General features: G+C 38.8%; 1 protein-coding gene across 1 annotated transcript in view; it reads left to right on the forward strand.

Annotated features, from left to right (window-relative positions):
• The window catches only part of TBC1D30 (TBC1 domain family member 30), a 60,357-nt gene that overhangs the window by 2,932 nt on the left and 43,886 nt on the right, over window positions 1-13,539 (forward strand). The window contains exons 2-5 of the mRNA XM_049782742.1: window positions 2,095-2,156; window positions 3,231-3,296; window positions 5,424-5,549; window positions 9,964-10,149. Of these exons, the coding sequence (XP_049638699.1) occupies window positions 2,095-2,156; window positions 3,231-3,296; window positions 5,424-5,549; window positions 9,964-10,149 (440 nt within the window). The remainder of the gene's footprint in view (window positions 1-2,094; window positions 2,157-3,230; window positions 3,297-5,423; window positions 5,550-9,963; window positions 10,150-13,539) is intronic.

The raw sequence follows: 13,539 nt of genomic DNA on the forward strand, positions 1-13,539 counted from the left end.
ACCTGGTTCTGCACTTAGGCTTCACTCTTGGTGATTTCTGAGGGATCTATGGGATGCCAGGAATAAAAGCAGGGTCAGCTGGCTGCTTGTAGGCATAACACCTTACCCACTGTATTATCTCCTCTGGCCCCCTTGTTGAAGATTTTATGCTCAATTTATTTTGCAAAAAATGTGGGATGTAACCATTAGATGCTTTTTTAAAAGATGTATTACTTAAAAACAGGATGGGGGAAGTTATGTGGTAAAAATATAATAGTCTGAAATCAATACCATAGAAGGAAAACAACATGAATGAGAAGCTAAAATTATAAAACTTACTATTATTCATAATACTTGGTATATATTGGTCCATAGCTTTTAAGTAATAAAACCTTTTAAAAGGTAAACTGAAATTATAGAAGAAAAATATGTTATCTTTTCAGATTTAATTCTATTAAAATAGATTTTAAGCGGGAACACTGTTCTATATTTTCACTTGAATAACTTTGATATTTCTAATGTGAAATTCTGAAAAAGTTTAATATTACTGTACATTTATAGCTTTTATATTTCTTTTTTTGTTTTATTTTTGGACCACACCCATTTGATGCTCAGGGGTTACTCCTGGCTAAGCACTCAGAAATTGCCCCTTGCTTGGGGGGACCATATGGGACACCGGGGATCGAACCACAGTCCTTCCTTGGCTAGTGCTTGCAAGGCAGACACACTACCTCTAGCGCCACCTCGCTGGTCCCACTTTTATATTTCTATTAATTGACTTTATAGGCTTTGAAATTGAGTTAAAAAAGTTTATCTATAGCCATATATTACTTAGAATTAGAGTCCAGCTCTATTTTTAACTTGTAGCCTGTAAACAATCACATATAGCTTTATCTTCAATGAATAGTTATATAAGGCAGAATTTAAAGACCTATGAAAATATACAAATTGAATTGCTTAAATGGATTAGTCTATGAGTGACATATTATTTTCATAACCTCTGATAGGCTTCAAAGTATGCTTAATAGACATATTGACCTAGAAAAAATCTGTATAGTGTTTTACAAATGTTTTACTGTTTTACAGATATTTCTTGTTTGGGTTTTGGGCTACATCCATCAATGCTTAGGGGTTATTCCTGGATCTGCACTCAGGGCTTACTCCTGGCAGTGCTCAGGAGATCATACGGGATGCTGGGGATCAAACCCAGGTCTCCCGCATACAAGGCAAGCTCCTGACCCACTGTTCTACCTCTTTAGCCCAGTTTTACAAATATTTTAAAGACTGTGCTAGGTAACTTATACTTTATTGTCATAATAATTCATGAAAATAAATTATTATTGTTTTTAATTTATTATTTTGGGAGTCATACCTGGTGGTGCTCTGAGACTCTCTATTTTCCTGACTCTATCTCAGTGGGGACCAAATAGGTGCTGGGGATCAAACTGATTTCTTGCATACAAGGCAAGTGCCTTAACCTCTGTACTATTACTCTAACCCCTACATTTTAAAGATAAAGAATAGGACTGGAGAGACAATATAGGGGCTAAGACACTTAACTTCCCTTGCCACTGACCCCAGTTTGATATCCAGCACCACATGGTCACCTAACGTTGCCAATATGAACACTGATCACAGAGCCAAGAGTAGCCTCAGAGAACCAACAGGTATGGTCCGTAAATAAAGACAAACAAAAGAACATATTCCTCCATGCACCCCACTAAACAGAATCAAGATGGAGACTAAACTTTTGTTTAGTCAAACTTTTTGTTTGACTGTGTGAACTAAAGCTGAATAGAGCCTGTGTGACTCCAAGCCCATGGTGTCACTTCTCTGTTTTGCCTAAACACATGCGGAAGTTGCTCTCCTATATGATTAGCTTCATGCTTTTGTTTTATGTGCTCTCAGAACAGTTGCCAGACCCATCAACAGGAATGCCAAAAAAATTCTTCATTCTGTGGCTATCATGTCTATTTCAGTTAGTAATATTTATCTTTTAACAAAGTTGGTGCCATTTAGTCAAGAAAAGTTTGAAAACTTTATGATCATGGTATAAGGCTCATTTAAAAAAAGTTATGTTCCCCTAAATTAACATTTATCTATCTTTCTTTTTAGGAGTAGACACAAAGTTGAAGTTCACTCTTGAGCCATCTTTAGGTCAAAATGGGTTTCAGCAGGTAACATTTTTCTTTTCTTTTTTAAAAATATTTTTATTTGGGGATATTTACAGGGTGCCTGAGATATAGTCTCAAAGTGGGAAAATTAACATATGCATACAAAGTTGAACCTGGTTTTTTAAATTATAGCTAAAAGTAATATGCAAGGGCACAGATATCCTGGGCTTATACTTTTACTATATTTTTTTACCTTTTTAAAACTTCTTTGTGGGCCACACTCTGCAGTGTTCAGGGATTACACCTGACTCTGCTCAAGGAACACTCCTGGAAGGGATTGGGGACCATATATGGTGCCAAGTATCAAACTCAGGTTGGTGGCCAGCAAGGCAAGCATCTTCCCCTTTGTTCTGTATTTCCTGCCCAGAAATTTGCTCTTTATAATAATAATAATAATAGTGCCTTTATGGAAAAATATTAAAACATGAAATTTTTGTTATTTTGAAATTATAATACTTGTTTCAGTTTCAGAATGGGGGCCGCCAAACCATTATATATACATCTATCTATCTATCTATCTATCTATCTATCTATCTATCTATCTATCTATCTATCTATCTATCTATCTATCTATCTATCTATCTATCTATCTATCATCTATCATCTATCATCTATCTATCTATCTATCTATCTATCTATCTATCTATCTATCTATCTATCTATCTATCTATCTATATTCAAATGACTCACAGAGGTGTTAAGGGTACTTTAGAAATGGGCCTGCGGGTAGTCAATCCATCAAACTAGACTTATCTAACTGAAAGTAGCTTTGACTGTTTACCCCAGTGTGTTGTAAACATTGCGCCATACTCTGCAGGTGTCAAGATGGGAAAAGGGTTGGGGCTAGAGGGGTAATACAGGAGGTAAGTTTCTTACCTTGCTTGCCACCAACCCTTACATGATCCCTGACACTGAGTTGGTCTCCCAAGCATCACCAATGGCTGATGCTTCCAAGCACAGGGCCAGGATTACCTCCAGATGTCCCCCCTCTCCCTGTGGAGTGGCCCAGAAAAAAAAGTTGAAAAAGACTTATCCACATTAATTTAATCACTTTACTATTATTTCTTCTGTTTCTAGTGGTACGATGCTCTCAAGGCAGTTGCCAGGCTGTCAACAGGAATACCGAAAGAATGGAGGAGAAAGGTAGGCAGAGGCAGAGGGCTAAAATGCAAAGGGTCATTGTGTCTAAATGCCCTAGTGTCTAAAATGTCACATAGGATAATGTAGGTTGAGCCATGTGTTGCCCATTTTTCTTCGGTATTTATAGACTGAAGTATCGACTGAATACTTTTTCTCTATATTTATGCCACATACTATTCTGGAGATGGGGGATACTAACACACAGTGAAACAAATATCCCCAAGCTTTTGTCTTTGTGGAGTATATGTGGATTTAATATAAAGTATGTCAGATGGTGATATATGCAATGGATAAAAATAAAGCAGAGAAAGGAATAAGGCAAGTGTGGGAGAATGGGAGTGAGGAGGTGGAATTTTAAATAGCAAGGTGACATTTGAATCAGGCCCTGAAGGGAGTGAGCTGTTGGTCTTGCCTCAGCTTTGGGGTGGAGTACTCTAAGCAGGTGGGGAGATACCCTTAGGTATTTTTGCCTTTCAGACAAATTAGATCAAAGGGAGAGATGAGCTTGGGTGACAGCTGCCTAGTGAACAAAGGAGAAGCAATTGCAGAGATGGTGTTAGAGGTAAGGTGATGAGACTAGGGAGATGCAGTTTTGAAGGACCTGGAAAGTCAGAGTTGAACTTTCACAGAGTGAAACATGGGAAGGATTGGGAATTTGTTGTTGTTTTTTTTTTTTTTTATCAGTAAAGTGACATGGTACAATTTACATTGGAATTAAAATTAAATTTTCACTTAGGTTTTTAAGTGTGGCTAACTTGAAAATATGAGGGATAAGAAGACCAGTACTTTCAGTATTTGGCAAGGGATAGACCAAGACTGAGGTCATGGATTTGGAGAGTCATTTGGTTTTAAGATACTGTATACTTGATATACTTTTAAGATATACTTAAAAGGCTGAGATGGCACAAATTCTATTTGGATTGAATATAAGGTATAACAGCAATGACTTTAAGAGTTTTATCTGTGCTGCTGGGTATGTAGAATTATTGCTCTTTACTTAGATGGGAAAGCAGGTGTGTGTGTGTATGTGTATATTGTTATGATGGTGATTGATTGGGCGATTAATTTTTGGATCTGTTAAGTTTGAGATGCTTAATTCATATGTAAGTTGAAGGCATCCTGTGGATATTTGAACATGATCTTGGTAAGAGCCTAACTGATAGGTTTCAGAAATTTAATCAGTGTTATTCTTTGTGAATTAGATTCAACTACTAAAATTTGAAATATTCTCAACTTAAGAGTATGACTTTAATACTTCTAGAGTTTGCAATTCCTTAAAATAATACCTGAGAATTGATATAGAGACCAAAAGAGATAGTACAGATAGCACATAGCCAAGTGACCACCAAATGATCCAGTCAAATGACCACAAGGAGTGATTCTTGAGTAAGAGCCAACAGTAAATCCTGTGCACTTCTAGATGTGGCCTCTTCAAAGAAGGATATTATTAAGTATTGCTTTCAGAAACAATTTTTGAGGGGCCGAAGTGGTAGTGCAGCGGTAGAGCTTTTGCCTTGCAAGTGGTTGACCCAGGACAGACCTGGTTTCGATCCCCTGGTGTCCCATACAGTCCCCCAATCCAAGAGAGTTTTCTGAGTGCATAGCTAGTAACCCCTGAACATTACTGGGTCTGGACCAGAAACCAAAAAAAAAAAACCAAACCTCTTTAAGTGTGGTTTGCTTTGTGCTGTGTGTGTGTGTGTGTGTGTGTGTGTGTGTATAAGAGAAAGAGAGGGAGAGAAACAGAAAAAGAGGTGTGTATGTGTGACACTTGTCTGAGTATCAATGTTAATTTAAATATAAATTAAATTTAAATATAAAGTTTATAATAAGCTTACCCAGATAATATAATGAATGAAGTGAAAAAATTATTGAAAATTTTTTCAATAGCATCTCTACTAACCAGGTCAGTGACACATATGTAGAACTCAATATATATTAATTTAAAGAAAGGCTCTAACTGGTACTGAACTGGTACTCGAACATTTTTTTTACGTTCTGGTAGATTTTTACATGAGAGCTATTTAGGGTCCAGTTGTCATTTTTTTTTCTTGAATGTAATAAGTATTATCTAATTAAATGGTGAAATTATGTATCTTACTTTACTTTTTTAATCTATTAATATTTTAGGTTTGGTTAACTCTGGCAGATCATTATCTGCACAGTATCGCCATTGACTGGGACAAAACCATGCGCTTCACTTTTAATGACAGGAGTAATCCTGATGATGACTCTATGGGAATTCAGATAGTCAAGGTAATGGACCCAAACCTGGCCGTATTTTCCCAACTTGGAATATACACCTATCTGTTTCCTAGACAGGGGGTTGACCTTGTCTACCTTTTGATCTGCATGTCTATATTTCTTCTGTTCTTCATTAGCTAGTAGCTTTTTAGTGAAAAAATTTGACGAGGTCTTGTTTCATCAATTTAAATGCTGCCAATTGAAAGAAATATTTATTCATATTTAAAAATAGATTTTGTTGACAGGGGTGGGGGCTGGAGAGAGAGTAGAGCGGTTAAAGCACTTGTCTTGAACGAGGTCAAACTGGATTCAATCCCCAAGATTTTATATGATCCTCTGAGCACCTCCAGTAATGGCTCCTGACCACAGAGCCAGGATTTCAGCATACTGTCATTCCTCAGCATACTGGTGTAACCAAAAAACAAACAAACAAACAAAAAAATCCCAAACAAACAAAATAATTTTGTTTTCTCTTATATAACAGAGACTGATATTCTTTTCTTCCCCTTTAGCATGGTCATTGTTGTCAGCTAGAATTCTGGGAGGGGCTGGGGCCTTGCAGTGATGTCAGGAGGCTCCAGCAATCTCACCTCTCAGACAGATAATTCGTTCAAGGGTTTAAGGATGTGGTGCTGCATTGTTGGGGATTACCTCAGTGGTGCTCAAGAGCTCTGTTCAATTCTTTTCTTTCTTTCTTTTCTTCTTCTTTCTTTCTTTTCTTTCTTTCTTTCTTTCTTTTCTTTCTTCTTTCTTTCTTCTTTCTTCTTTCTTTCTTTCTTTCTTTTTTCTTTCTTTCTTTCTTTCTTTCTTCTTCTTTCTTTTCTTTCTTTCTTTCTTTCTTTCTTCTTTCTTTCTTTCTTTCTTTTTCTTTCTTTCTTTCTTTCTTTCTTTTCTTTCTTTCTTTCTTTCTTTCTTTCTTTCTTTCTTTCTTTTTCTTTCTTTCTTTCTTTCTTTCTTGGTTTTTGAGCCACCCCTAATGGCACTCAGGGGCTACTCCTGGCTATGCACTCAGAAATCACTCCTGGCTTGGGGGGACCATATGGGATGCCAGGGGATCGAACCGTGGTCTGTCCTAGGTTAGCTCATGCAAGGCAAACGCCCTACTGCTCCAGCCCCGAGGAGCTCCCTTCAATTCTTGAGGCCTATTTAAAACTGGGGTCAGGCATGCATCTTTTATTTTGTTTATGTTTTTGGGTTTTGGGCCACACCTGGTGGCACTAAAGGGTTACTCCTGGTCCTGCACACAGAAATCACTCCTGGCAGACTCGGGGAACCATATGAATTGCTGGGGATTGAACTCAGGTCAGCCATGTGCAAGGCAAATGCCCTACTGGCTGTGCTACCTCTCTGGCCCATTATACATATTTTATTTTATTTTGGTTTTTAGGCTACAACCAGCAGTGCTCAGGGCTTACTCTGGCTCTGTGCTCTAGGATCACTTCTATTGGTGTCTGGATGATCATATATGGTACTGGGGAATCTAGACAGGGTTGACCATATGTAAGGCAAGTGCCATAACCACTGCCTATATTGTTTCTCTGTTTATTTCTTTCCTTTTTTTGGGGGGGGGGCACACCTGGCGATGCTCAGGAGTTACTCCTGGCTGTCTGCTCAGAATTAGCTCCTGGCAGGCACGGGGGACCATATGGGACACCGGGATTCGAACCAACCACCTTTGGTCCTGGATCGGCTGCTTGCAAGGCAAACACCGCTGTACTATCTCTCCGGGCCCTATTTCTTTGTTTCTAGGCTTTTTTATTTTATTATTTTTCTGGTGGGGAGGCATACCCAGATATGCTCAGGGGTAAGTTATTCTTGAATCTGAATTTAGGAATTACACTTGATGATTCTCACACACTTGATGGTTTTTAGGTGACCATTTGAGATGCTGGGGATCAAACCCAGGTCTGCCATGTGCAAAGCAAGTTACTATAGCTCCAGCCCCTAAGCTGAGCTCTTAAAAGGAATGTTGTCTTTTCTAAATATTGAGGACCAGGGTTTGTAGGGAGAGTACAGGGTGTTAAGGCACTTGCCTTGCATAGGGTTAACTCTGGTTGATTGTGGCACTACACATAGAACCTGGAAGGGCCTCTAAGAGCAAAATAATGTACAGCAGGCTAGCATTTACCTTGCATGCAGCAACCCAGGTTGAATTTTTGGGTACAGAGACAGGAGTAAGCCCTGAGAACCTCCTGGTGTGTGGCCTCTCCCCTAAAAAAACAGTTTAATAAATTTTGACCACCAGAAAATGATTTGGAGATACTTTTTTTTTTTCCAAGGGGTCAGAGTTAACTAAACCTGTTAGTCTTTTTTTTTTTAAGATAAATTCTGGGGGAAAATAGGTTGTTTTATATTTCAAACTGGCAAAACCTTTGCTCTATAGATATTTCAGCTGTTTATGTGGTTTAAGAATGTTTATCAGGGCCTGGAGAGATAGCACAGCGGCGTTTGCCTTGCAAGCAGCCGATCCAGGACCAAAGGTGGTTGGTTCGAATCCCGGTGTCCCATATGGTCCCCCGTGCCTGCCAGGAGCTAATTCTGAGCAGACAGCCAGGAGTAGCCCCTGAGCACCACCGGGTGTGGCCCAAAAAACCAAAAAAAAAAAAAAAAAGAAAAGAAAAAAAGAATGTTTATCAATATGAGCTATTCCACATTTGAAACCTTTTTCTCTAAGCTGTGAATTTAGGCAGTGTACATTTTTTTAATGTTTATTTTGTTTTTTATTTAAACAAACTTTATTACATACATGATTGTGTTTGGGTTTCAGTCATGTAAAGAACACCACCCATCACCAGTGCAACATTCCCATCACCAATGTCCCAAATCTCCCTCCTCCCCACCCAACAGTGTACATTTTATAAGAATCGCATTACTTAGATCTTGTATTTTGTTACTGAAGTGAATGCTATGTCAGTGAAAAGTGACTTCAGCTTCTAAAAGCCATAGTCTCTGCTTATAATTAAATTATAGATATTGTCCACATTAAGTATTAAAGTATAGCAAATGTTCCGTACTTTGTGCATAAATTTATAAAACAATTTGGATAGAATGTTTTTTTAATCTTGGGTAGAAGGATTTTTCTGTTTTTGTATATGATTTGCTTTGCTGTTTAGATTTTTGTCCTTAATATGTGGAGTTTTAATATTAAATATCATTTTTAGTAGAAAGAATACAGTTAGCATCTAAAGTACATTGTAAAAGGACTTGTATCTAAGTATATTATTAAATTGTCCACTTGTATGTAATTCTAATATTATTTTTGTTAGTTCTGAGTCATTCTTTGTATTAAATCTGAAAATCTTTAAATAGATTTGCCTGATAGATTTTTCTTTCTTGTTTTTTTTTGGCCCACATATGGCAGAGCTCAAGGGTTACTCCTTTTTCAGTGCTCAGGGCTACTTCCAGATCAGTGTCAGCGGTTACTCTTTGGTGCTGGAGATCAAACCCAAGTCTCCTACATGTAAAGTATGTGCTCAGCCTGCTGTACTATCTCTTTGGCCCCAAATTTGCCTGATGAAAATTTCCCTTGAAAGCCTCCTAGGGACTGAGAATATAGCTCAGTGGTAGAATAGTTGTTTTATATGAGGCCCTAAATTTTGATTCTCAGCACTCACATATTTCAAGAAGAGCAATCAATTATATTTCAATAAAACTGGGAAAAAGATATCTTCCTCAACATATGAAAAAGCATTAAAAAAGTGAAAATTGGGGCCGAAGAGATAACACAGTGGTAAGGCATTTGACTGACCTGGGATGAACCTGGTTTGATTCCTAGCATCCCATATGATCCCCTGAGCTTTCCAGGAGCGATTTCTGAGCACAGAGCCAGGAGTAACCCCTGAGCATCACCGGGTGTGGCCCAAAAATCAATCGATCAATAAATAAACTGCTAAAGAAAAAAGAAAAAGAAAATTAAGAAAAAATATTATTTTACTCATCTATATAACAGGCTTATGCATTTGTAAAAGACAAATCACACCATTTGTTTTTTTTCCTTTTTTAATAATATCTTTATTTAAACACCATAATTACAAACATAATTGTAGTTGGGTTTCAGTCATAAAAGGAATATTCCCCCCAAAAAGAGAATACCCCCTTCACCAATGCAACATTCCCACCACCAATGCCCCCTATCCCTCCCCCCACCCCCTGCCTGTATTTGAAACAGGCATTCTACTTCTCTCACTCATTCTTAACTTATCAAAGCCAACCTAGAATGAATATTATATCACTTAACACAAAATGTAAAAATCTTACAACACTATAGATGCATATATTCCTCCTTTGAACTAGTAATGTCATGAAATCACACCATTTGTAAAAAAAACGTTTGTATTAATAACTTAATGTTAGAGGCAAAGTAATAAAGACACTTAATTTGGAGTGGCTATGAGAATTTTAAAAGAATGTTTCCTTCCCATTTTAGGATCTTCACCGCACGGGCTGCAGTTCTTACTGTGGCCAAGAGGCTGAGCAAGACAGGGTCGTGTTGAAGCGAGTTCTATTGGCCTATGCCCGATGGAACAAGAATGTTGGGTACTGCCAAGGCTTTAACATCCTGGCTGCACTTATTCTGGAAGTGGTGGAAGGTAATGAAGGCGATGCCCTGAAGGTGAGAATTAGCCCCCGTAGAAGGCAAGTGAAGGATGCAATATTGCTTGGTACATGCAACACACTGGGAATTGATTACCTACACCCCAAGCATGTATGTAGGTGCAGCTAAGGGACAGAGCATTTGTCTTACCTGTGGGAGGTCCTAGTTGGAGTCCCCACAGCACAAAAACAAAAAGAGGGAAAAAAAGGATTAGAGGGTGCTGAGAAACTGTGTATTTATATTTCTGTCTCTAAGGAAATGAACTGTGGCATGAAATGACATTATCATCAGTTGTGACTCTAATGGTTATACATTCAATATGCAGGGAAGGTTGGGCTCATGAAACAGCTCTGATGCAAAGGAAAATATTGGCTGTCAGTGATTTTTCCAGCAGCTATTTTGGCCTCTGCCAAAATGTTATGCTCATTAGGGAAATAAAAAGCGTTTTCACTGCTTTTCAGCACTTTCTTGCTTTTATTTTTTTCTAAAAATTTAAATATTAAAGCTCTCTCGTTATTTTATGAAAGATACATATCTGAGCGACAATATAGTGGATAAAGTCACTTGCCTTGCTTGCTGCTGACTTGAGTTTGATCCCCAGCATTTCATATGGTCCCCTATTGCCCCTACCCCAATTCGCCCCCCCCCCAAAAAAGAAAAGATACTTAATTTGTGATGGAGAGTGTTTGATCATACCTGGTAGTGTTTATGGCTCTATGCTCAGAGGACTAGATGTAGTTTGGGGATCTAACTGGAGTCAGCCACATGCAAAGCTTACCCTCCTCTATACCATCTCTGGCTCCAACATTTGGATTTTGACAGGTCATCTTATTGTTCCTTGGGTTTGCTTTTCCTGATGATCATGAAGTGGAACATTTTTTCCCGTGCTTTCTTGCCTTTATCCCTCCTTTAGGTCAGATGTCTGCTAAGGTTCAGGTGTTTCCCTTTTTTGATTGCCATTGTGATGACCAGTCACATGCTTGAATCAGGTATTCACCAAGGGTCACACATGTACACTTTAGTTGCAGTGTTTGTGAGGGTTCCATAGTTGATGCTCATGATTCAGATATGATGTGTTGGAAATGGCACAATGTCTCCTGCAATGCTGGTAGGCTCAGACCGGGCTTCAGGGCAATATCCTGGAGTAGACTTTAGTCTAGGCACTTCACCACTGTTGATCAAGGATGCCTTTGGTCTCTTGTCTTTGTTTATTTTGTGTTTTGGGGCCACATCTGATGATGCTCTGGGATCACTCTTTTTTTTTTTTTTTTTTTTGGTTTTTGGGCCACACCCGGCGGTGCTCAGGGGTTACTCCTGGCTGTCTGCTCAGAAATAGCTCCTGGCAGGCACGGGGGACCATACGGGACACAGGGATTTGAACCAACCACCTTAGGTCCTGGATTGGCTGCTTGCAAGGCAAACACCGCTGTGCTATCTCTCCGGGCCCTCTGGGATCACTCTTGATAGCACTCAGGAATCACTCCTGGAAGCATTCAAGGGATCATATGGAGCTTGGGGAATGGAGCCAGGTGTAAGACAAGCATCCTCCTGCTGTACTATCTTTCCAGTCCTGACCCTAATCTTAATTTTCTTGACATTTTCTTCACAGTAAAGAATTAAAAACATTTTTAACAGACTAGTTTATTGAAGATTTCTTTTTGGTTAGCTTTTTTGTGCCACCCCTGGAGGTATAGTCCTGGTTCTGTGCTCAGGGATCCTTCCTGATGTTACTTGGGGGACCATATGCAGTACTGGAAATTGAACACAGTTGAGCACAGGCAAACAAAACAAGTGCCTTATCCCTGGGACTATCTCTTTGGCTTTTTGGCTTTTAGATTTTTTTTTATATAAGACTTGGAGATGTCTTTAAAATTTTTTTAGTGCCAGGACTTCACACATCAAGAGTCTAGTTAGATATGTGAGATCACTATATCACATCCTAGGTTTTTGAGATACCTTTAGTCACAAAAATTAGCCTAATTGAAAATATTTTGTTTGTATTTATGAAATTTTGACATACTTATATATTTATTATATTATAATTAATAATATTATATAATATAGAATAATATTAATATATTAATATTATTATATTATTTCCTTGAAAGTTTATTCAATGACTTAATACTCTTACAGATATTTATGAGAACTGAGTTATTCAAATTTTTTAATAATATCTTTATTTAAGCACCATGATTACAAACATGAGACTATAATTTTTTTTTTTTTGGTTTTTGGGCCACACCCGGCAATGCTCAGGGATTACTCCTGGCTGTCTGCTCAGAAATAGCTCCTGGCAGGCACGGGAGACCATATGGGACACCGGGATTCGAACCAACCACCTTTGGTCCTGGATCGGCTGCTTGCAAGGCAAACGCCGCTGTGCTATCTCTCCGGGCCCGAGACTATAATTTTTTTAATATACTTTTTGTTGTTGTTGGTTTTTGAGTATCACCCAGTGATGCTCATGGGTTACTCCTAACTATGTGCTCAGAAATCGCCCTTGGCTTTGGGGGACCATATGGGATGACGGGGATTGAACCAAGGTCCATTCTAGATCAGCCGCGTACAAAGCAAACGCCCTACTGCTGTGCTATCGCTCTGACCCCAAAACTATAGTTTTTTGAACGCATGCCTTTGGATTATTTTGGGAGCCATAGTTGGCAGTGCTCAGGGCTTTCTCCGGCTCTGTATTGCTGCTTGTGCTCAGGAGACCCTGTACAGCGGTAGGGATAAAACCAGAAACACCTTATTTCTGTACTCTCAAGGCCACATTATCTTTTGATTAAGAGTGCAGCACCCGGCAAATGGTCACCTTATATTTTTGCCTTTATAATACTGTAAATTGAGGCCGGAGCTGTAGCACAGCGGTGGGGTGTTTGCCCGGCACGTAGCTGACCTAGTATGGACCAAGGTTTGATCCCCGACATTCCATATGGTCTCCCAAGCCAGGAGCGATTTCTGAGCGCATAGCCAGGAGTAACCCCTGAGCGCTGCCGGGTGTGGCCCAAAAACCAAAAAAAAAAAAAAAAATGCTGTAAATTTCTTTTTTCCCTTTTTGGGGAAATATGAGCTTTTCATAGGAAACTTCTCCTGGAATCTCTCATTAAGTGGCTTAAGTGGCTTAATTAAGTTCAGGCCCTCCTCCTTCCACACAGATGGAATATATTCCTATTGCTTAGCGAATATTTCTAAGGTCAAGATACATTTGCTTGTTAAAGTCTATTGTAAGAAGGCTAAGAGGCTCCCTACTCCTGCCCATTCCTGTAATAATTGCCTCAGAAGAGCTTTCTCAAGAGGTGCTTTCATTCTTACTTAGTCCAAACTATCACTGTCAGTGTAAAAATTAAAAGAAGGTAAAATGAGACCTTGGTGAATTTGGGAGTAAGCTTTATTTTTTGAAAATAG

Source organism: Suncus etruscus, chromosome 11 (assembly GCF_024139225.1).
Source record: "Suncus etruscus isolate mSunEtr1 chromosome 11, mSunEtr1.pri.cur, whole genome shotgun sequence".
Classification (NCBI taxonomy): domain Eukaryota; kingdom Metazoa; phylum Chordata; class Mammalia; order Eulipotyphla; family Soricidae; genus Suncus; species Suncus etruscus.